Source organism: Xiphophorus hellerii, chromosome 23 (genome assembly GCF_003331165.1).
Source record: "Xiphophorus hellerii strain 12219 chromosome 23, Xiphophorus_hellerii-4.1, whole genome shotgun sequence".
Classification (NCBI taxonomy): domain Eukaryota; kingdom Metazoa; phylum Chordata; class Actinopteri; order Cyprinodontiformes; family Poeciliidae; genus Xiphophorus; species Xiphophorus hellerii.
In genome coordinates, this window is record NC_045694.1 from 26,633,818 (window position 1) to 26,656,117 (window position 22,300).

The window sequence follows — 22,300 nt, forward strand, 5'->3', positions numbered from 1 at the left end:
TTTTATGTTAAAAAAAAAACAACAACAAAAAACCGTTTGATTTGGTGGACAGGTTTGTGTTAAAAATGCACCGATCAATCAGCCAGGGATCAGAATCAGTCGATATTTTTCTCAGATCTGCTCTGATTAATTATTGGTTGAGTAAAAAGTTTTTAAAATTTGATTTCTTTTCTCCAATCCTTTAAATGCTTTAAGACTAACGACTTCAACCGTTTTATGGAACCTGAAACCTGCCTTGATTGATAAATGGGAATGTTTTTGTAATGCCTTTCACTTACTTACTTTCACTTGGATTCAGAACTGCTACGACTGTTCAACATGCAGCACACATTTTTTTTTCTCTTTTATGTGATCTTATCATGTAAAAAAAAGTAATCTGTCCGACATCTGAACCAACCGGTCAGATGACTGACAAAACCAGAAATCGGTATTGGCCTGTAGGTTAACGCACATTCTTGTTTTATGTTGTGAATGCAGATGTTGCTCAGGAGCCAGAAGTTTATCTTGTAACCTGTGGGTTGCTGGTTCAAACCTCTGCTCTGTCCTCTTCAGTTATTCTGTCACCTCGTCTGCTTTACCTGCCGGCAGGGGCTAACATGTAGCTTCTGTTTTGTTGTAGATTTTCTCCTTCTGGGTGCCATGTTAAATGACACTAGATCCTGTGGTTACTATATACAAGACAGAATCATTAACCCTACTCCTCTGTGCAGAACAGCCGATATTCGATGATGTACGATATATCGGCACTAGCATCAGTCTCTGCTGATATTCGTCGCTTTTTAACGTATCGGAAATAAAACTGGGTCGATATTAACAACCATTATTTATTTTAATCTTGGGTGGTAGTTTTCTTTTTAAAGTCTCTGAAGTGTAGCAAAGTAAGTAAATATACCTATATACTGGTAAATATCGGTTATTAGCCATAACAGTAATATTAATATCAGATATCGGCCCAAATTTTCATATCGGTGCATCCCTAGCTGATATGTTTGTTTTCAATGCAACATGATGTTATTATTTTTTTTTAGATTAATAAACATTTTTTATAAAGACTTGCAACTTGCTCCTGTAAAATCCTCTAAACCCACAACGAGTTGCTACCTATTTTGTTTTTAAACAGGAAGACCATATCCTGGAAATGAATAACTGTTCTAGTTTTCTGCCATAAAATTTAACATGCAAGATGAACAATGGAGGCCCGTACGATGTGGGATTGAGTTTTATTTTGTTCTTCTGACTGACGTCTTAGTGAACTTCCTCGGAGAGCCACTCCCGCAAAGACTGACAGGCACAGCTCGACAGAAAGACAAACGCCACAGCAGGATTAATTATTTAGGGAAGATGGCCAAGGTAACCCTTTCTTCACGGTCCTTTCTAACGTCTTTCCTTCTTTATGCTTTATTAACACACGTCTGAGGGGTTCCAACCAAAAGCTGTACACACCTTGTGTTTTTACAGAAGAGGTTACAGTTGCTGATGATTAAGTTAATCGACATACTGGACTTCCAGCTCTACGAAACGTTCCCAACTCTTATGAAGTAAGTAGTTCCTCAACTTTTCAAGCATTGCTTATGCATTCTGGTTTTGATTTTCCAACACCTGGTGGGAACCAGGTGTTTTATCATTAGCTCCTGTTGTGTATTTATGATTTTATGAGTTTATGACTGATAAAGTCGATTAATGGTGATTAGCAAAGGACAGAAAGAGAAAAATGATCATTGGAACTATGAGTTGTATGAATTTCAGAAAAGTTAAAAGCCATACTTGTATTTAAAATGATCATTTGATTAAACTTACTGTGTCCCAACCTTAACAACAGACTAACCACAATAATAATAATAATGCTGTCATATATTAAGGTAGTACAAAAAAAAGAATGCTTCATTTGATGCTGTACTATATTATTCTGTTAATAAAACCCAAAGTGGCTCAACTACGGTCAAAACACTCCAACATCTGAGGTCAGCGACACAAATATTGAAGATTTTCCTTCCTTAAAACTAACAGTCCTGATAGAAATTTTTTTTTTTAGAAAAACTACTGGAATAGTAATAATAAGAGACAGGAAATTGACAAAAGAGACTGCTCAGTATCACCAACGATCTACCATGAAACACAGGGAACAATCTGTGTGAACCTTTATTCCACTGAATCAAAGTATTTCTGAACGAAGTGATCCTGAGGTGACGGCAGACTTTGAATGGAACGACGCTTTGACTTATACGCACAAGCATTCATACCTCTTGAAAGTTTCGACACAAACTTTTTATCGTTTTTATTTGGATTTTATGCGACAGACCAATACGAAATACGAGGGGGAGCAAAAAAGATGCATGGTTTTCTAAATTGTTTATGAATGAAAAACAACCTGAAATAGCACAATCCAATGTCTTCAGAAGAGACTTAAACATTTAATGGAGTTTCTGTGTCTGTAGTTCAGTGCCAATAGATTCTCAGATTCAGAGGTTTGCTCGAGAACATCAGAAAGTAAACGGCCTAATGAAGAAACACAGCAGAAGCGCTCAGGTTATAAAACAATATGCCAAGTTGGGCTGAGCAATAAATCAATTTCAAACAAAATTTCTGCTTTTGAAGATTTTATTTCTGGTAAAAAAAAAAAGAAAAAAAAAGTGAAAACTAACATGTCCAGCAATAAATTTCCACTTACCCATTATAGACGAAAAATGAAGCTAACTAGTTAGCCAGCTAACCTTTTTCATAGCTCAAAAGGTAGCTAACTTTTTAGCTGCCTTTTTTCATAGCCTGTTAGCTAGCTTCGTAGCTAGCTTGCTCAAAGAATTTGCCTTAGCTAGCTAAGTGGTAGCCTCATGAATGCCTGACAGAAAAGTCCGGCAAGAAAAAACTAAAACTATATGAGATTAACTCTGAGTCACCAAGTGACTCAGAGCCCATCCAATCACTGAACAAATGCTTAGAACAGATAAATGTGTGGATGTGCCAAAACTTTCTCCAGCTGAACAGAAACAAAACTGAAGTTATTATTTTTGGACCTAAAGAGGAGCGATCTAGAGTCAATGCACAGCTTCAGTTATTACAACTGAAAACCAGCGATCAGCCCGAAACCTGGGAGTAGTGATGGACTCTGACCTGAACCTCCAGAACCACATAAAGACAGTCACAAAGTCGGCCTTCTATCACCTGAAGAACATTTCCAGGATTAAAGGACTAATGTCTCAGCCAGATCTAGAGAAACTCATCCATGCGTTCATCTTCAGTCGTATTGATTATTGCAACAGCGTCTTCACAGGTCTGTCCAACAAATCAATCAAACAGCTGCAGCTGATCCAGAATGCTGCTGCTCGCATTCTCACTAAAACCAGGAAGATAGAGCACATAACACCAGTTTTAAAGTCCCTCCACTGGCTCCCTGTAGCTCAGAGAATAGACTTTAAAATACTGTTGTTAGTTTATAAATCACTGAACGGCTCAGCACCACAATACATTAAAGATCTGCTGTTGTTGTATCAACCTTCCAGAACCTCTCAGGTCTTCTGGTTCTGGTCTGCTCTGCATCCCCAGAACCAGAACCAAACGAGGAGAAGCAGCGTTCAGCATCTATGCACCACAAATTTGGAACAAACTTCCAGAAAACTGTAAAACAGCTGAAACACTGACTTCTTTTAAATCTCAACTAAAAACCCACCTGTTTAGAATTGTATTTGAAACGTAATCAATTACAAATTTATTGATGGAACTTGATTCTATATTGCATTGTGATTCTGTGTTTGTAATGATGTAAAGCACTTTGAAATGTCTTGCTGCTGAAATGTGCTATACAAATAAAATTTGATTGATTGATTGATTAAATAGTTCTGCCACTGCAGGACGCATTTAAGGCTAACTTAAATTGTTTTACGTATGCAAGACATTTTAAGGCTTTTATTTTAGATACAAACATGCAATACTTTCTAAGGATGCGCCAACACCCTGTGGGAAAACCAAGCCTGCAGATGTCTTTGCCACAGATAAAAGCATATTTAAGATGTGGATAAATGTAGCATAAAGAGACCTTACCTTGATCCTTGGCATGGTGACAGTGGGAGGTCTTGCCTTGGCCACGAAGCTGTGGGACGAGCCTTTCTCCACCAGGTACCGGGTGTAGGGCATGTGGGACCCGGCGGGTCCAATCACGAAGTCGTCTCGGAGGGCATCCACCACCATGAGGACGACCCTCCTGAACAGGGGCTGGGGCAGGCGGGTGGAGTTGGGAGGGCTTCCTGTGAAGTAAGAACATCTCAGATGAGCTTGACCACAATGAGGGGGACAGACAGACAGGTAGGTAGCGGGAGGGTGATGCTGGGGGCTCTCACCTGCCAGCGGCTCCGCGGGTAAATCCGACAGCTTGCTCTTGGAGGAGAAAGAAGACTTTACAGGAACAGGGAAGAAGCCCCTCAGGAAGAGGGCAACGCCGAGCACTTCAAATATTAAAATGAAGCAGGCGAACACAGACGAGCGGACTTTCATGGTGTTTTACGCAGCAACTAACTTATCTGAATGGGACAACTCGCTGACCGCAGCTGCCACGCATCACAGGGACAACCCGCCAAGCTGCGTGTTACCCCGCAACATGTCCGTCTCTCAGAAAAAGTAGCAAACAGTCAATGTTTATACGTATATTTAGGATAAGACACTAATACCAGTTAGCAATGTAGCCATTCATTGTAGCTTCCGCGTTGATAAACTACGGCAGGCGACAGAACCAAACAAGACCAACGCGCTTTTTAAAAGCGCTCTTGGTTATTATGTTTTTGTTTGCGTCAGCCTGAACAAATGCATTAAGCAGGTACAGAAAGGGATTAGAGCTCCTGTAAAAATAAAAAAATAAAATTATTTTTTATGTCATAATTTATCTCATAATTTTCTGACTTTTATCTCAGGATTTAATTTCAGATTATTCTGATTTTAATCTGAGAATATTCAGACTTCAGTCTCATAATTTGGATTTTTCTGCCCTCAGAATTCTGACTTTAATCTCTGAATTTTATTTTAAATCTCTTAATTTGATCTCAGCAAGAGAACTAACTTCCTGGAGGTGCATGTCAGATTTAAGTGACCTTTTACGTGGCAGAGGAAGTCAAAGTATATTAACCTCAAAATTCTGAGGATTGTTCAAAGCAGTGGCCATTCCAGTTGTGGCGTTTTGCCTATTTTTTGTCCTCCCGGTTCAATAAACCTGATTTAAACATGGGCTCTCTGCAAAACTGTGACAACCCGAAGAAGTGATTCAACTGTTTAAATCCAGCATCAGAGGTGGAGAAACTCTAAAACAGAACGCTGACTGTTGAGGATTTGCATTGGGCACCGCAGATCTAAGGTTTTACGATGATGAAACTGCAAATTAGAAAAAAATTAATCCTATAATATTAGTTTTAGTTCTGCTCTTAGAGGAGAAAGAACAAAGAATATATTTGCTTTTTACTTTAAAAAATGAACTTTTTTTAAAAAAAAGAAAAGAAGTACGTTAAAACAATGATTACAGAACCAGACTACCCGTATGTTCATGTCAAAGCCTCTGCCGCCATCTGCTGGGAGAACTTAGTCACTGCAAGACAGCTCCGTTTACACCATTTCCCTGGGTTGGACATTGATTTATGCTCGATTAACGTTCATTCCTATAATTTTAGATTCGCAAAAAGTAAATAGTGGTGAATATCAAATTAATACAATTATATCCAGATTCCTCCCTTAATAGTTAGAATTTATTTCCGGTTCCCTTCAGTGTTAACATCTATTAACATACCTTTGATGTGATATTTTATGGAATTTTAATAACAGCTAAAGTTGTGGAGTGTTAACACAACATCAAACCTGACTTCTTAATACCTTTTTTTTTCTTAACATTTCATCTTGCTCTTCCATAAAGGCCAGGATTACAGACGGGAAGACCTGCAGTTGTTTCTCCCACCCGAGTTGTGGATCTCTGCAGCTTCTTCAGAAGTTGTAAACTAGCACATTTTTCCTGAACACTTCCATGTTTTAACAAGCACTAACTTATGTTGTTCACTTTTTTTGTTTTTAGTAATGCCAATAATGAAATTGCATCACTTCTTATCCTCTAAATATGTATTAAAATCCCAACGTGATTGAGACAAATGTCTAATTTTGTATTTTATTTCTGGTACTGTGTCCATTTTGATTAGAGAAATGTAAACAAAGCATCAGAAAGGAAAAAAAACTAACAAAAACTAGAAGAGATTACCAAAGTTTTGTTAAAAAAATATGAGCAATTCCTTTATTTTTTTTTTGATTACAGTTGCAGCAAATCCATAAATAATGGATTAAAATGATGTTTTATTTTTCTTTCCTCTTCAGAACACTAATAAAGGCGTCTTTTGGAACGTCAACGTTGCCGATGCGCCGCATCTTCTTTTTACCCTCGGCTTGCCTCTTCAGCAGCTTCATCTTCCGCGTTATGTCGCCTCCGTACTGCAAAAGATGAATGAGGATTAAAACGACAAGTTGCGACAAGTTACCACACAAGACAATAGAAACCCTTCTACTTACACATTTCGCAAGAACATTTTTCCTGAATGCTTTTACTCTGAAAGAGGAACACAGCACCACGTTTACTCCAAAGCACTATTTATTGATTGTTGTTCTATGTCCAGAATTTTGCCGACAAACGGAGGAGCTGCACTACTTACGTTTCTCTTGCTATGACTTTACTTCCAATGGCTGCCTGTATGGCGATCTCAAACATCTGCCTGGGAATGGATTCTTTCAGGCGCTCACACATGGCTTTCCCCATACTGTACGCACGCTCCCTGTCAGAAGACACAAATATAAAAAAAACAACAAAAAAAAAACAAGCACTTAATTGTACTTAAATTTTCCGTAAAAACAAATTTTGCTGAATGATAAATTGTTCAAGAAATGAACTATTTCTTGAACAATGTTGTTGTTTCGGAGACCATTTTCAAGTAATATATATTGATAATGGTATAATGCAAGTTCGCCCTCTAAAAGAATAGTAAACTTTAATTTTGTACAGAACACATAGCGATGGAACTGTAGGATTAGAATAACTGTCATATTATTCAAACTCCACTGGAATCAATTTAATAAAAAAAAAAACAACAACCGAGGAAGTATGAAAGTGCTACAAAGAGTAACAAATACAACCATCCCCAGAATATTTCAACACAATACAGACTTGACTGCACCTGTGTACGATGGTGGTAAGTTCCTCCACCGGCCGGCCGTTCAGTAGAATGTCCATCTTTATCAAATCGGCAGCCTGGTAATCTGCATTCTCATAGTCAAAGCTGTGGAAGCAGGAGATGAAAGTGGTGAGAAGAACGCAAAGCTTTCACAGTTACTTCAGAAAAATAAACGAGGTCTTGAATTGCCAATCAAATGGGAATGACAAGAAAAACATCTTAACTGGAGGAAAATTATATTTTATAAGTGACTTTCAAGCAGTTCTAATTACCGCCTTTTATTAGCATAAAGGGCTAGCCTTTTCGTAATATGCAGCATTTGCTTTAACTCACGACTGCTTCCAAATCCAGCCTCTTATTGTCATCATGTCCCTCTCCCCCAACCATCATGTTACAGTTTTATTTGTTATGCCCTACGCACATAAAAAGCTGAATGAGAGACATTAAGGTGATAACATGAGGACCCTGTCGAGTGTTTATATTTCTAAACAGAACCGCATAGAGTACATTTAGCATCCCAAACCGGACTCTGTCTGAACCGTGTCTCTTTCTCGTTCTGGTGCAGCCGCCATCTTTCTTTGCGGCCACTTAAGAATGACCAGCGGCGCCATCTGCTGGTAGGCGGCCGAACTACACCACTAAAAGAAGGTTTAAGCGGACGCCATCAGTTAATCGATAATTGTAACTAATTTTAATCTGATTAATTGACAATTTATCTTTAGTCTATTAAATGCTTGTCTCTCTAATATGTTCTTTAGATATTAAAATGCATAAATCTACTGAGTGGTAAAATGTGAAATTAACACTCGGACAATTTTAATGGAAAAGACTGAGTAAGGTGTTCCAAAATGTCCTCCAACTTGACGTTTAACGCTAATCATGAAGCAGCTGGAACCAGTCAGTTGTAGTTATAGCTACACACAAATGTCTGAAAATCCTGAGTGTGAAGACTTACTTATTTTTACCGTCCACAGATTGGTAATTAATAATTAATTTTCCTCAATAAACACACGACTAAACATAACAAATTTGTCCCTTTTCATTCTCTACTGGTTTTTCTCTTGATGTACGAAAAGCAGCCGTCGTTTGGAGCTGCATGCTGTGACCGCCTACAGTTTACCTGGCGTATCCGGACGACATTGATTTGAGGAGGTCGTAGAAGTCCACAACGATCTCATTCAGGGGGAAGAGATACTTCAACATGACGCGCTGCTCGTCAATGTACACCATGCTCTTCTGCACCCCCCTGCGACTCTGAAAGATAAACCACGGCTTTCTTCTCCAAGGGCTTTTAGTTTTACTTTTATCAGAAAGTCGAGCTCAAAAGCTCATTTTCTGACCCGCAGCAGGCCCACCTGTGTGCATTCTTAATTTTCTAAACTGCATCCATACTGAGTTTTAATTAATCTCTTTAGCATTTTACTCCCATTCCTCTTACCAAGCACAGGCTCATAATCTTGCCGGTGTAAGCGTCTGGAGCCAGAATCGTCCCCAGCACCATGGGCTCCAAATATTCCAACACGACCGATCGGCCTGGGAACTGAGCCGGGTTCACTATGGTTACCTCCTCGCCGCCGTGCTCCTGTGAGGACAAGAACACGAGAACATGGACGGGTTTTAGAGGTCCTGATCACATATGTCAGGCTTCATTAAGGAGAAAGTCAGGAGGAAAAATACCTTAAAATAGGGGGGTGAAAATTTTCCTCTATAACCAGGTAGAAATTATATCGTGATTTTTGATAAAAAGGACCAAAATCTGCAAATATCTTATCATACTTGAAATGAGACAAAAATAACAAAAATAAAGAGACAAGTCACTTTTCAACAAGATATAGGAGCTGGTTTTAAGTCAATAATTCTTGAATATTGACTTTTAAAAAGGTACTAGTTCCACTGGCAGATTATTTCACTTATGAGAAAATGTCTTATTATAAGTGAAATAATCTGCCAGTGGAACTAGTACCTTTTAAAAAAATTTATATTAAAGAATTATTGACTTAAAACCAGCTCTAATTTTGTGCTGAAAAATTACATATCATTTTTGTCTGTATTACTTCAAGTGCACTAAGACATTTACACTAAAAACAAGACATCAATACTTCGTAAGATTTTGTGTTTTGTCATTTGACATGTTGATAACGTATAAAACAATTATTAAACTTACTCCAGAGAAAACTACTTTGAGGTTGTAGCTGCTCACCCATAAATAATTCATCAAAGTTTTCTCCACATTTCCAGTGAAAATATTGACAAAGAGTCAACTTGGAAGAAGCTGTTTGACTTGCTGTGTGAAGCAGCCAATCAGACGGCTTCTCTGATCCCGCCCACTCATGAAATAATTATGGGTGGAAGTTTAATGGCTAAAGTGGACAGTTTGTTTCAGCAAAAGAACATGAGATCATTTCTTAAATCTTACAATAATAATAATAATAATAAAATCATTTTTTTAAGAATAAAAGCCTTGCAGTTAATTGAGGCACATATAACTGATTCTACATTTCTAAAATATTTCTATATTTATTTCCAGTTTTAATAAAACAACGACACATTTAACTTAGTATTTACAAAGTTATTTATTTATTGTAATTTGGCACTTCTCACTCTCCATAACAAAACATCCCTTGTCTGTAACTCAACCAAACTCTGCAATAAAAAAAACGCACGACGTTTGTGCAAGTAGCGGCTTCTACCTTGATGAGCTTCGCCGAGGAGAGGATGGCCTTGTAGGGCACGGTGGGGGAGGTCACTATGACCGACGCGTTGTACTCCTGCTCCAGTCTCTGATTGAACACCTCCATGTGAAGAAGACCCAGAAAACCAAGTCTGTATAGAGGAGGACACACAACTAAACACCACTAGAAAACAGGTGGAGGAAGCAGGGAAGACGTCTAAGGCCACATTCACACAGCAGGTTTTGACGCTCGATTCAGATTTTTTGTGTGTGTGTGTGTGTGTGTGGTCGTTCAATCTGCTGATCAAATGCGAGCGCAATCAGAAGAAGAACGTCGACGTCGCACAGCGGCGCACTGTTTACGGAAGTAATGACGGACGGAGCCGCTTGTGGATCGATTTTAAAGTTTATTCAGCTACGAAAGCCGATGCGTAGTCTACACGAGGTCACAGCAACGGCAAAGATATCGCAGCGAATAGCAACGGTATTTTGTGAAGCATTGATGGCGATTTCTGTAGGGAAGTCAGGATGCGTAGGGATCATGATGCAATGCCAGTAGCACAGATTTCATTCATAAGTTCATAATCATAATTTTCTGCTATAGGATATGTATCTGAATTAGTTCCATGTGTGGATGTGGCACAGATCGGATGTTTTTCCAGGTGAAAAAAATCAGAATTCCGGTGAAAACGTCAAACACAGGTTACAGTTTGGGGGGGGAGAAGCGGACTGTGGCCTTATCACCAATGTTTTCTCCTTGGTGACCTCGGTACAAATCCTGACCCCACCTTCTGTCTTACGACCCAGAAGTCCATTTTTCCACTAATTGAAAAGCGCCGGTTCTGACCTCCAGCCTGCTCCCAGGGCCAGACTGCTGTCTCTCTGCACTGTGACACTGGAGTCATTCAGGGTCAGCCTCTCAATGGCGCTCCGCAGGGCCGGGTGATCTGATTGGTCCATTGGGTACATGCCTGAGGAGCAGGAAACCAGAGAGGGAGTACATTAGCAGCCACACTGGACTCCTCACTGAAAGCCTCACGTAAACAAAACTTGACTATGGGGCCAAGAGCAGAACAACTTTTCCCCACCTCCAGCTTGAATCCGAGTTTACTTTTTAAAAACGGAAATCAGGAAGAGTCTTACCGGCGAACACCATGGCTTTGGCAGGCTTAAAGCCAGGAAGAGCTTGGACCGGACGCTCGAGGCAGTAAAGAGTGTCGCCAATCTGGGCCTCCTTCACGTCCTTCATCCCCGCAATGATGTAACCCACCTGGCCTGCAAAGCTGGAGAACGGCCATATTGGTATTAGCGCGAGACGCTAACGCAACGTTTGGATAAAACGTTTTATTATGTTGGCCAAAATTGTCAATCAAAATTGATTGGGGGGCCAAAAAAAAAAAAAAAAAAAACAATTTTAATTTTTTTTAAAACACAAGAAATACTAAAACAACAACAACAAAATAAAGTTATAACTATATGTTTTGAAGGTTCAGCACTTTTCTTTTTTCTTGACCTGGATTTTTATTTTCCAGGCTGTTAGACGTTTTGACTGGCAAAGAAGAAAATGTAAACTAAAGACCAGTAGGTAACGATAAACGCCGTCTGTGTACAGTTTCTGTGTAGCGTGCTCCTCTGGCCGCAGCAGGCCCAGCTCATTGACTTCGTAGGTTTTACTGAGATGCGCCGACACGATCTTGTCGCCCTTCTTCACCCGACCTCCGATCACGGCGATGTTGGCCACCACTCCTCTGTAGTGGTCGAAATTGGAGTCAAACACCAGAGCTTTGAACGGGTCGTCGACGCTCCCTCCAGGACTGGGGGGGAAAAGAAGGAGAGCGTGAGCAAACCGAGACAAAACGAGACTTCACGCAAGAGATGGAGACCGATCTTACTGCGGGATCCTTTCGACGACCGCCTGAAGAACCGCCTCCACGTTTGTTCCCAGCTTGGCTGAAATCTGCCGCACAGGAGGAGACGTTTGTGAGGAGCGCGCGGTGAAACGTACGGGGGAAACGGCTAGCGTCTTCCCGCCATCTTTTACCCTGATGCACTCCTCGCGTGGGATATCGAACACCTTCTCGATCTGCGACTCCACTTGCTCCGGGTTGGCGTTTTTCAAATCGATCTGAGGAGACGGAACAAAGTCACCTTTCTTTGTACAGGCAACTCCCAGCGGGAAGGTCTGAAAGTACCTTGTTAATCACAGGTATGATAGCTAGCTGGGCTTCGAAGGCAAGGTAGAAGTTGGCGACGGTTTGCGCCTGAATGCCCTTTAAGAGACAACAACAGATGAGAGACCACACATCATACAGGAAAATAAATCCTCGGAAAGTCAATAAATATATATTTATTACTTGATTGGCATCAATAATCAACAGGACGCCTTGGCAAGCGGAAAGTGAACGGGACACTTCGTAGCTGAAGTCCACATGGCCCTGGAGAGAAAGCAAACCTGCCTTCAAAACGAATTCTTAACACGAGACAGGGTTTCCCCAAGTGTATTATAAGCCTGGCGGGCCACCAGGCTTGACTTGTGCCCCCGCCAGGCTAAGCATTGCTTATTTATTTAAGTCTTTTTCAAATGTTTGCATTTTTCAAGACTTCATTGTTGGTGTTCAGGTCTTAATCTTCCAATCTTTCAATAACACATAATTATCAAGTGATATTTTCAAATTTCCTGTCAGCTTTAAACATTTTTTAAACTCAAAAACATGACGGGTCGCTGGATGAATGACTGCCCTGGCACCAACCACCAGGCTTAGCAAGTTTTCCTGGGGGAAACCCTGCAAGATATCTTTCATATATAGTCACATTACTACAAACATTTGGTGCTTGGGTCGGAAACACGTTTTGAACTGTGAAGAAGTGGAACTCTACCGGCGTGTCAATGAGGTTCAGGAGATACTCCTGTCCGTCGTGGCTGTAGAACAACGAGGCCGTCTGGGCCTTCACTGTGATCCCTCGCTCCCGCTCCACTTGCAGCTTGTCCAGAACCTGCTTGTTCTTCTCCGTCTTCGCGATGGCGCCTGTTTTCCAACCGTATCAACAGTAAGAGACAATTCCAGCACAACAGACACACATGCCTACGTCACATTTCCAAACACGCCGACAAAGTGGCAAAGAGGACAATGATGATAATGACCTATGAACAACAACAGGAACAGAACAGAGCCCTGTGACGCCAGATGTGACGGCGAATGTCTCGGACTGAAAAGATTTGGTTTGATTTGGAGAAATCGAACCGAGTTTTACACAGACATGTAATATTCAGCGAAACAAAGGTACACATTCCAGGTGTTTGATACTGTTTTACAAAGGAGCTTTTCTACCTGTCATTTCCAGCAGCCTGTCAGCCAAGGTGCTTTTTCCATGGTCGATATGGGCAATGATGCAGAAATTCCTGATTTTGTCCACAGGGAACTTGGACAGGTCGACAGCATCCTTAGGAACAACAAAGAACAACTAACTCTGTTAACTCTAAAGGAAACGTATTAAACATCTCATATTTACCAACAGTAATCCATCCATGGTTGCCTTAACTGACTCTGAGGTGGGTTTGTTACCTTGGCTGGCTGTGTGCTTACGCTCCTGAAGCTGCTGGATAAAACAGGCAGACTTTTCATCCAGCGGTGTCTCAGCACCCTGTAGCAAATGTTGTAGCTCGGTATTTTCCTTCTGCACACTTTAAAAGGTAAAACCCGTCCTAACAGAGAAAAGTCGCAGAACTGTTTGACTAGAAAATACGTCATGTTTTCTAGAAACCTCACAGCATTATTATTATTATCAGGGCAGGAGAAATGCTAACAAGCCTCCCAAAGGCTACCTGCCAGCATTAGCAAGGTTAGCAACATGCTAACATAGCAGAAGCAGCTAAGTGAGACCTTAGTGAACAGGTTGCTTCAAATAAATAACACCCATAACAATACAGCTGCGCTACAAACAACAGTAGTCCTTGCACGAGCGTTCAGGGCGCTGACATTTTGGGTTACAGGTCAGCAGCAAAGAATTATGGGAAATGTATTTCTTTCGAACCAGAACTTGGGGAAAAATGTTAATTTGAACCACTTCACTTGAAACGAGTAACTTAGTTTTTTCCAAATGTTGAAAGGCAGATTAAACAAGCACAATGGCAGGCAGCTTTATTATCGATAAAGAAATTAGCAACATTTTGAGGGCATCCTGAAAAACCGCTTCATTCAGCTGCATGTTGTTTTTTTTATTTCACTCGACGCTCTCTCGACACCGCTGTCCTTTTTATATTTGCATAAGTGATATTGTGTTTCTTTTCTAAATGAAAACTGTGATTTAGTTTCTCGTTTATCTGTTTATTTTTGGCGGAAAGCAGGGAAAGGAATGAACTGCGTCGCCTGGAAATGCCTACGCCTCACTTTGTGTAAAGGAGCCTATTCGTCGTTGCACGACGCATTTATTAGCTTTCAACGCGTCTGACAGCCGTTAGTCCCGCCCACTCAGCCTGTCAGATGTGGGATAAAAAATTGACATCAGTTGCTATGACAACGAAGCTGCCTTGAATAGATTATTGCTTTTATCCTTTGAGCAAAAATAACAAGCATCTATTAGCCCTACATGCGGCATGTCATGTTTTTTTTTTTATTATTTCTTCTTTACAATTAAAATCTAGAAACATTGTTCTAGAGAGGATGCATATTTTCCTTTGTGAGACAATAGAGCAACCCGCTTGAAAACATTTAATTCATATTTTTTATTTATTTATATATTTACATATCTATTTATTTTCACTTTGCGGCTAAAAATATTTTTAACATCAACATGTGAAAATCTCAGCCATTTCTGCTCGACATACATAGTGTAGAGCTGGTAATTGTATTTTATTTTTTTTGATTCATTGATTAATAACTGGATATGTAAAGGTGCATAACAAGGGATTTTATTTATTTATTTACAGAATTTGAACCAGGTGAATTGAAAACTAAGCTGCTTGAGAACTTCTGAGTAAAACTAATTTACAGAAAAAATACTATTTTCATCTTAAATTCAAAATGTATATATATATTTTTGTAGTTTTGCCACATATTAGTGTGTTGAAGCCACACTAATGTATGGCAAATGGCTGCTTTTTGAGTTAACGATTAATCACTTACTAAATTAGTTGCTGATTATTTGAATAATCTATCCATCACGATTAATCGTTTCAGTCCTACTACGCAGTGTGGATTTAGCACAAAATGTCCATGCCAAAAAAAAAACAAAACGTGACAAAATGTTGAAAAGCTTAAGGGTGGGTGAATCATTTAGCAATAAGTGTTTTAAAATGAACCAAAAATATATTAAGAGTGTTAGAAATGAAAGTTTCCATCGGAATGCTCTTTAAATGTACCAAAAGGACTCTTTTCGCTTGAATGCCGCGATTGGACATTCCCTAAAACCCCCGCCAGGCCGTCAATTATGTGGATTTCTGTAAGCGGCCACGCAGCGCTGCGCGACCGGCGAGATACTTCCCGTCCATCAGCAGAGATTTCTGTCAGGGTGCAAAATCTCTGGGCGGACAAGCGGGGTCAGCCGTGGACTGAGGAGGAGGCGAGGCTCGAGAAGGAGGTCAGGAAACGAGCCCCGCATCACAGCCCAGCGCCACCGGGGCTTTCTGGCTAAATAATAATGGTTGTTGGCAGCATGGCAGCGCTGGTTGGCAGGACCGACTCCTGCAGAGGAACAGAGGAGCTGCTCGGCTCATATATTAGTGAGAGAGAAGGGCGAAACGCTGCTACCAAAAGAAAAAACATTAGGTTAGATGAATAGTAAAAAAATAAAATAAAAATATTTATTCACTTATTGTACTTTTTAAAAAAAACATTTTATTATGATATTATTGAACCAGAGATGTCGACTTGTTTTCTTTTCTTTTTTTAAAATCAATAAATCTCTATAAGAACCAAGAAGCAACAACTTCAAATGTATCGGGAGTCTAATCTACAGCTGCTGCTGGCCTCTGTGTGGTTGTTGCAGCGCGAACGGCGAAAGCATCACAAAAGAATAGATAGGAAGAGCTGGGAGAATGTGTTTTATTAAAAACAACTGTGCGCTAAATCAGTCCTCCATCTTCTGAACAATCATCTTTACCTGGAATGTTTGAAGTTTCTGCCTGGAAAAAGCTGCACGTCCTGATATGTGAAATTAATCTGCATGCAAGGTCTGTTCAAATAAGTAAAAGAATAGGGCAAAATTAAATATGTTAAGCTGTAAAGTCAAATCATAGCACTTTATGAGAATATATATGAGGCTGAATATAATTTTTTATATGCTGTATATACACAATGACAGACAAAAATCATCAACAAATGTTTTATATCATACATTTCTGTAAGGGAGGATAAATTAAGCCTTAAAAACTTAATGGACTTCATGACACAGACATGGGTTTAACTTAATATTCAGATTTTTTTTTTTTTTCTCGTGCCAGATGTTTGTGAAGCAGAACAACTGGTAGCTCCTGTTCTGTTTTGAGGCTAATGGCAATAAATTACATGACAACCGCGTGTACCTTCTGGTTTTCCTCTACAGCCTGACAGCGTCCTTTCACTTCAGGCCGCAAACACAAACGATTAGCTGGATGTGAAAGAAAAACAAAACAACAAGAGATATCTGAACTTTTTTTCTTTTTTTTTTAGTGGAGTTAAAATCGGATCTGTACGTTTGGATATTTGCGGTATCGCTCTCAGATGTGTAAGGATTTCCTGATTTGTCTTTGGCGACGTTGAAACATGGTGGAAACAGTGAACACTTCAGAGGAAGACAGTCTGATTGAAGCAACGACGTCGAGGGAACGTCTCTCCCACCGCAACAAATCTCAACATCGCTTATGGAGAACACAATTGTCACATTTCAAAAGTTAACGTAAAAACAACACACACTTTTCTACATTTCTGTTCCTTCTGTCTGTAGTTGCGTCTAGTACACTTTTCTACCTCCGGTTCCTCCTTTTGTTTGTCTTTTTCATGCAAATTGTTTTCCTTTGCTTAATTCAAAAGCAGTCAGTCATCTCAAATCCACAAAAATGTTTTAGCCTTTTTCCTCTTTTTAAAAAAAAACAAACTTTTTTTAGTGACTGACAACTGAACAGAAAAAACATATCACCATGCATAAAAAGTGTGTACAGTGTGTAAAAGTCACTGTAAGGTTTAAGCTGGCCAGCAGGGGGCGACTTGTCTGACTGTAAACAGAAACAGAACACATGCTCTCAGCTTTTAAACCTTTTTTTTCCAAGGAGTTTTTTCATCTCACCATTTTAATAAAATCTGTATGATATACACTAAAAAGAGACAATGATGTAGATGAATTTATGGTTTTGATGATATTGTGTCTAAATTGAGTATGAAAGGCGTTCTGGCCGTCCCCCTTTTTTTTTACAAATTCATACACTTTCTTCTTTTTAAACGTAGCCACCCTCTTCCATTTTGTATTGATGTTCCATCGATTTGCTTCACTCAGTTTTTAAGTTATTTAAGAAATGAAGATTAATAAAAACAAAATGAAAAACACTTCAATCTTAGAAGTTATCTGTACATTTTTTCTGAACATGTCAAATTTAATCCTAAATTCATTGATTTTATTCTGTTCTTTGTTTTGGCTATACAACTTCGAGTAATCTCCCACTGGGATTTTTTTTTTTTTTTTTTTGCTGGCAATTAGTTTAAAACTGGAACAAAATCTCCTCAAGGGATGACAGAATTGTTGGAAAATTGGTATAAAACAGCTTAAAAAAAAAAAAAAAAAGTCAACAGCAAAACCAGCAAAAAAACATTGATATACAAAATCATCGAGACGTAAAATGACCCCAAACAAAAACAACAACAAAAAAAAGATAAACAATAAACCAAAGTGGTTGCAGAAAAAGAATGCACACAACCATTTAAAACAGCAGCATAAAAGTGGAGTGAAATGCTGTTGTCTAATGTGGGATCGTATCGACCGTACATCAACTCGTAGTTGCCATAGGAGACCCATATAAAAATCCATCACTATGGAGATTTCTTTAAGTTATTTTGGTTAGGTCATGGATTATTTTACTGTTAGTTTTTTACCAGAGTCAACAGGATCCAACTGGATTAAATGTAATAATAGGCGATGGGGTGTGATACAAACTCTGGTGAAAAAACAACAACAGCTAAACACATGAGCGATTTTGGCTCAACCATAATATTTGAAGTGCAAAACATAAAATAAATCTCATCCGTTATAATGGCAATGTAACAGGAGGGTTAAACAATAGCATATGACTACATAATTATGGAGATAAATTGTCAGAAAGCACTCAAATCATGTATGACTTAATGCAGTTGCATATTATCATCTAAAAACTTTGTTTTAAACTATTTTCGCATTTGTTTTGGTTCTGATTCCAGTCCGACCTCCAGCTGATAGGCATCATTGACCACCTCTCCCTACCGTCAACCGTTTTATAGATTATTGAAGATTACTTCGAATGGTAGGTCGTCAAAGCAGTTCCAAAATGTCCACCAGCCATGGATGACTTACAGCATGGTCAATACAAAACACCTCATGGCACATGACACCAGTTCATATTCAGAAAAGTCAGCTCAGAATCAAAAACGTCAAAGTACAAAATTATGAAATATGCCGAAAACCAACAGGCTGGAAATGATTCGTTGACATGGAAGAAAGGAGGGATGTAAACGAAATCCATGTGGACGAAATGAAACCACGCGCCGACATAAAGCCATCCCCTTAAACATGACCACAGCTAAATGCTAACGCTGATGCTAATGCTAAACAGTCAGCCAAGACAGTGCTTCCTGGTGCTCATACTTTCACTTCATATTTTGAATTTCATACCAGAGTCCCCCTGATTTCTCTTGGTTTTTCTACAGAAGTACTGCTCTGAAATCAAACCTGGCAACTAAACGCTGGAAAAACACAGACATTGTTTCTGACACACGAGTGATTTCTTTTTTTCACCTTTTCTTTTTTTTTTTTTAGTTTAGATTGCTTCAATTGTCTTCTGTCCCAGACTATAATGTAAGTTTAAAACAGGAACACTATTATACTGATGTGAGTTATCTACTTAAAAAAAAAATTATGTTGCTCAAATAATCATGGTCGAAACCAAAAACGTTATTTTCAGTTCCTTCCACTCAAAAAACAAACTAAGAAACAATACTGTGATTTTACCTTTTATAGGTGAACACACTAAATATATTAGTAAATTTCTGCGTGTGTGAATGTCCAGGGTCTTTATCCATTTGGTTTGTATGTACAGTGGCCACGTGAAGGTTTCCGTATACATAACTTTTAAGGAAATAATCAATACTTGATTAAAAGTAATCACACAATGTATCACAATGATGCCTTAAATATATAAATATACGTACACATTTACAAAAGCCGGGATTTTTCAAAAGTGCTGCAGACAGTGTAGAAAACGGGCGGAGAAAGAGGATCACACTGCAATCCGGGACTGCAAAAAGTATGTGTACCGCAGTGGCTGGAGGTATTTGGTTCGTCTCTTCCACAGGCCGGAACCCGTCCGAAGCCGAGTTCTAGTTGGACGGGACCATATCCTTTATAACCGGTTCTCTGTTTAGGTAGGTGGCCCAGTAGACGAGGTTGAAGCCGCCGAAGAGAACCGGGAACATAATCCGTGACAGCCTGTCAATCCTGCTGACGCTGTTGAACGTCTTCTTGGCTTCCGGGGCCTTGCCGTCCGCTCTGGCCTTGCCGGGATCCACGGCGCCGCCTTTGGCGATGGTCGGGAGCGTGCCGGAGTCCTTGCCGACGTTCGGCGCGTAGTTGGCCACCGCTACGGCGTAGGCGTTGTTCTTCTTCATCATAGAAGCCCTCTCTTTCTTCTGCTGACAGACAGAGGGGGATCAGTTTCACGAAGCCTCGCTTTTCGTCACCTGTCCACGGATTTCCAATGACTTCAAACTGAGCGCCTCGGTGGCTGGAACGCATTTTGCAAGGCCAAAGAGGGACGAGATCAGTCAACGACGTGTTTTGTATGAACACTCATTTTCATAATTTTCAAAAATGCCGAACAAAAAAGGGAGCATGAGCAGCTATGGACAAAAACAACGTGGTACTGACACCTAACCTTATATTTATTTTTTCTACAAGAAGAGGCGAAAAAAAGGTACTTTGGTTCTTCAACATGTCAAGCCTCTTGATATGCATTTACATCATCTATAGAGAAAAAAGTGTTTGGGTCCTTTACAAAGTAATTTTATTTTTGCTATTTTGACATATTTAAGTATTTCAGATGCTAAAACTCATTTAAATATATGAAAAAGATTTAAGATTAATACAAAATGTAGGTTTTAAAGCTTCAGAGCAAACTACAAAAATACATCACTTAGTAAGAAACGACCAATCAGAGCCAGGAAAAGGGTGATAGCACTGTCAATTACACTTGTCTACCCGCTGCTCACACTCCCCCTTTCTCTCTGCTACGCTACAGCTTCTCCCCGAATGCTAATGCTAGTTAGCATGACCACCACTGATAACAGCGAATACGGAAACTTCCTGTAACAGTGAGTTGTTTCTCCGCTACTAGTAAATTTAGCAGCGCATACAGGAGAAGATTGACAGCGCTAAGACCAAACTCCTAAAGTTTTATCAAATATGTAAAAGGCATTTTAATACAGCAGCTTTAATGAATGACATTGACATGTGGCTGCTTTTTGTCTTTCCCATGTTACTTCCAATTGAAATTAAAATTTGGTTGATGATCAGAAACAGTTAAGTGTGACAAAAAGGAGGAAACGCAAGAAATTAGTAAGGGGGGAAAAGCAGTTGGTTCTACCGTCCAATCCCCACAAAAACAGAAAATGAACACAACATACTTTAGATAGTCACATTGTCCTAATTCAATGAAGTGTAACCAATGTGCTAAATTGAAAAAAAACAAAACAAAACAAACCCAGAGAATTAAATGAGAAATTGCCATTATTTCTCTTCCTCTCCAGGAAATGCCTCTGGAGCCACAATCTGCCGCGGTGCAGCGCTAATAAATTTTCTTTGAAAATGGAGGCTGTCGGAACACATGATTTCTTCTTCATTACCTTCTCACTCACAACACTCTTCCCATCCCAGGCCCAGCCGCGCTTTGTGAAGTAATTGACAGTGGCGAACTCGATCAGAGCGGAGAACACGAAGGCGTAGCAGACGGCGATGAACCAGTCCATGGCGGTGGCGTAGGCGACCTTGGGCAGGGAGTTCCTCGCGCTGATGCTCAGAGTGGTCATGGTGAGGACCGTGGTCACGCCTGGAACAAGACAACAGAACGTTTCAGGATCCACCTGTGATCATTTTTATGTCTCTCCACAGGTTCTTTGCAGCGTAAATGTTTGCCATCTTTAGACACGTTGTAAGTTATTGTTTAAATCCAGAAAGTTTCACGCATGTGCCCAACGCTGGAGAGACGATTCTTTTACTTGCCATCCATTTACTTGCCCTGGTAGAACAAAATGGTAAAAAAAATAAAACATGAAGATGTCGGTATTATTAAGTTAGTGCAAAGGGAAAATGCCGCAGAAAACCCGCTGAAGAATAACTCAAAACCACTCCTATTCTTCTACTTCCTCGCTCTCTGTTGTTGGCTACTCTACGGAGACCCGTTGCCATAGCAACAGACTGACAACAGCTCCACTAGTGTATCAGGATTAAACATCAAAAACCACACAAACATTTCCCACACAAACAACAGAACATTCGGTCTCTCACAGCATTATGTTTTCAAGCTTGATGTTTATTTTGCGATTATTAATAAGTGATCATTTGAACACTGGGAGAGTGAATTAGCTCATTTAAACTCCTGCTCTACTGATAATCTGTCAGACAGCTGGTGTGTGGATTGCCTTTTTTGATTTTTAACTGAAACGAAACACGTTGAATTCCACAGCACATCCACATGTTAAGATTGTCAAAGTCAAGCTAGCGTAACTACCTACTTCCCTCTCCCTCAATATTTTTACATTTAAAACATTTTCCTAACTTTTAGAATGTCGTACCTCGTTATCTAGCTGTTGTAGTGTTCACAATTAGTAGCAAAGCATTGCATCTCTTTCTATTTTATGTATCATGCCTACATTTAAGATTTAGTGCGTTATGTTGGCGACTTGACAGCTAAAACTAATGGTAGTCATCGTCAGCAAACAGCTTTTTCCTCTCAAGCAGGGAGCTGGAGGGCGGGATCCTGTGCCCATGACAACATGCTGCAATGTGTCTATGTTTATAACATGTTTATAACATCAGAAGGATGTTCTGACCCGTCTTAGCCAACTAACATGAACTCTCTGTTCAGTCCATTAGCAGCTGGTCTCTTATATCCCATTTCCTTAATTTCTAATGGCTTTGCCATCATGTCATTGGTGTTAAATTACCTTCATCCAACTAGAGGTGAGAACATTCTAATAAGGTCTGGAAGGTAGGAAAAAGAAAAGTCGATGCAGAA

The 22,300-nt window shown here is 39.7% G+C and overlaps 3 protein-coding genes across 7 annotated transcripts in view; all 3 read right to left on the reverse strand.

The window, feature by feature from the left end:
* The window catches only part of pigg (phosphatidylinositol glycan anchor biosynthesis class G (EMM blood group)), a 114,636-nt gene extending 109,908 nt beyond the window's left edge, over nucleotides 1–4,728 (reverse strand). Inside the window, exons 1-2 of the mRNA XM_032554954.1 lie at nucleotides 4,332–4,728; nucleotides 4,036–4,238 (exon numbers count right to left, since the gene is read on the reverse strand). Of these exons, the coding sequence (XP_032410845.1) occupies nucleotides 4,036–4,238; nucleotides 4,332–4,485 (357 nt within the window). The 5' untranslated portion in view covers nucleotides 4,486–4,728. The remainder of the gene's footprint in view (nucleotides 1–4,035; nucleotides 4,239–4,331) is intronic.
* A 1,497-nt stretch (nucleotides 4,729–6,225) lies between these two features.
* Nucleotides 6,226–13,859, reverse strand: guf1 (GTP binding elongation factor GUF1). Its single transcript, XM_032554798.1, has 17 exons — nucleotides 13,416–13,859; nucleotides 13,182–13,293; nucleotides 12,730–12,878; nucleotides 12,207–12,287; nucleotides 12,045–12,122; nucleotides 11,894–11,977; nucleotides 11,745–11,809; nucleotides 11,463–11,666; nucleotides 10,996–11,135; nucleotides 10,700–10,823; nucleotides 9,872–10,004; nucleotides 8,620–8,763; nucleotides 8,302–8,435; nucleotides 7,185–7,286; nucleotides 6,666–6,785; nucleotides 6,526–6,562; nucleotides 6,226–6,447 (listed from the first exon to the last, which is right to left on the reverse strand). Exons 1-17 carry the CDS (start codon nucleotides 13,599–13,601, stop codon nucleotides 6,313–6,315), a joined length of 2,028 nt encoding a protein of 675 aa, XP_032410689.1. The 5' UTR covers nucleotides 13,602–13,859; the 3' UTR covers nucleotides 6,226–6,312.
* Nucleotides 13,860–15,879: 2,020 nt separating this feature from the next.
* The window catches only part of gabra2b (gamma-aminobutyric acid type A receptor subunit alpha2b), a 33,975-nt gene continuing 27,554 nt past the window's right edge, over nucleotides 15,880–22,300 (reverse strand). For 2 of the 5 annotated variants that reach the window (XM_032554800.1, XM_032554799.1), the window contains exons 9-10: nucleotides 20,910–21,112; nucleotides 15,880–19,700 (exon numbers count right to left, since the gene is read on the reverse strand). In XM_032554800.1, coding sequence (XP_032410691.1) covers nucleotides 19,389–19,700; nucleotides 20,910–21,112 — 515 coding nt within the window. In that variant the 3' untranslated portion in view covers nucleotides 15,880–19,388. Of the gene's footprint in view, nucleotides 19,793–20,909; nucleotides 21,113–22,300 lie in introns of all 5 variants that reach the window. The other 3 variants (XR_004338037.1, XM_032554801.1, XM_032554802.1) reach the window with 3 other exon arrangements.

Bases quoted from the DNA above. Each gene is read 5' to 3' on its own strand.
- guf1 (XM_032554798.1), bottom strand. From the start codon at position 13,601: ATGACGTATTTTCTAGTCAAACAGTTCTGCGACTTTTCTCTGTTAGGA. The intron at 11,810-11,893 runs GTAAAAGATGGC...CCTGTGCGGCAG, and splicing joins CACGCGAGGAGTGCATCAGG to ATTTCAGCCAAGCTGGGAAC. The intron at 11,667-11,744 runs GTAAGATCGGTC...TTTCCCCCCCAG, and splicing joins GTCGTCGAAAGGATCCCGCA to TCCTGGAGGGAGCGTCGACG.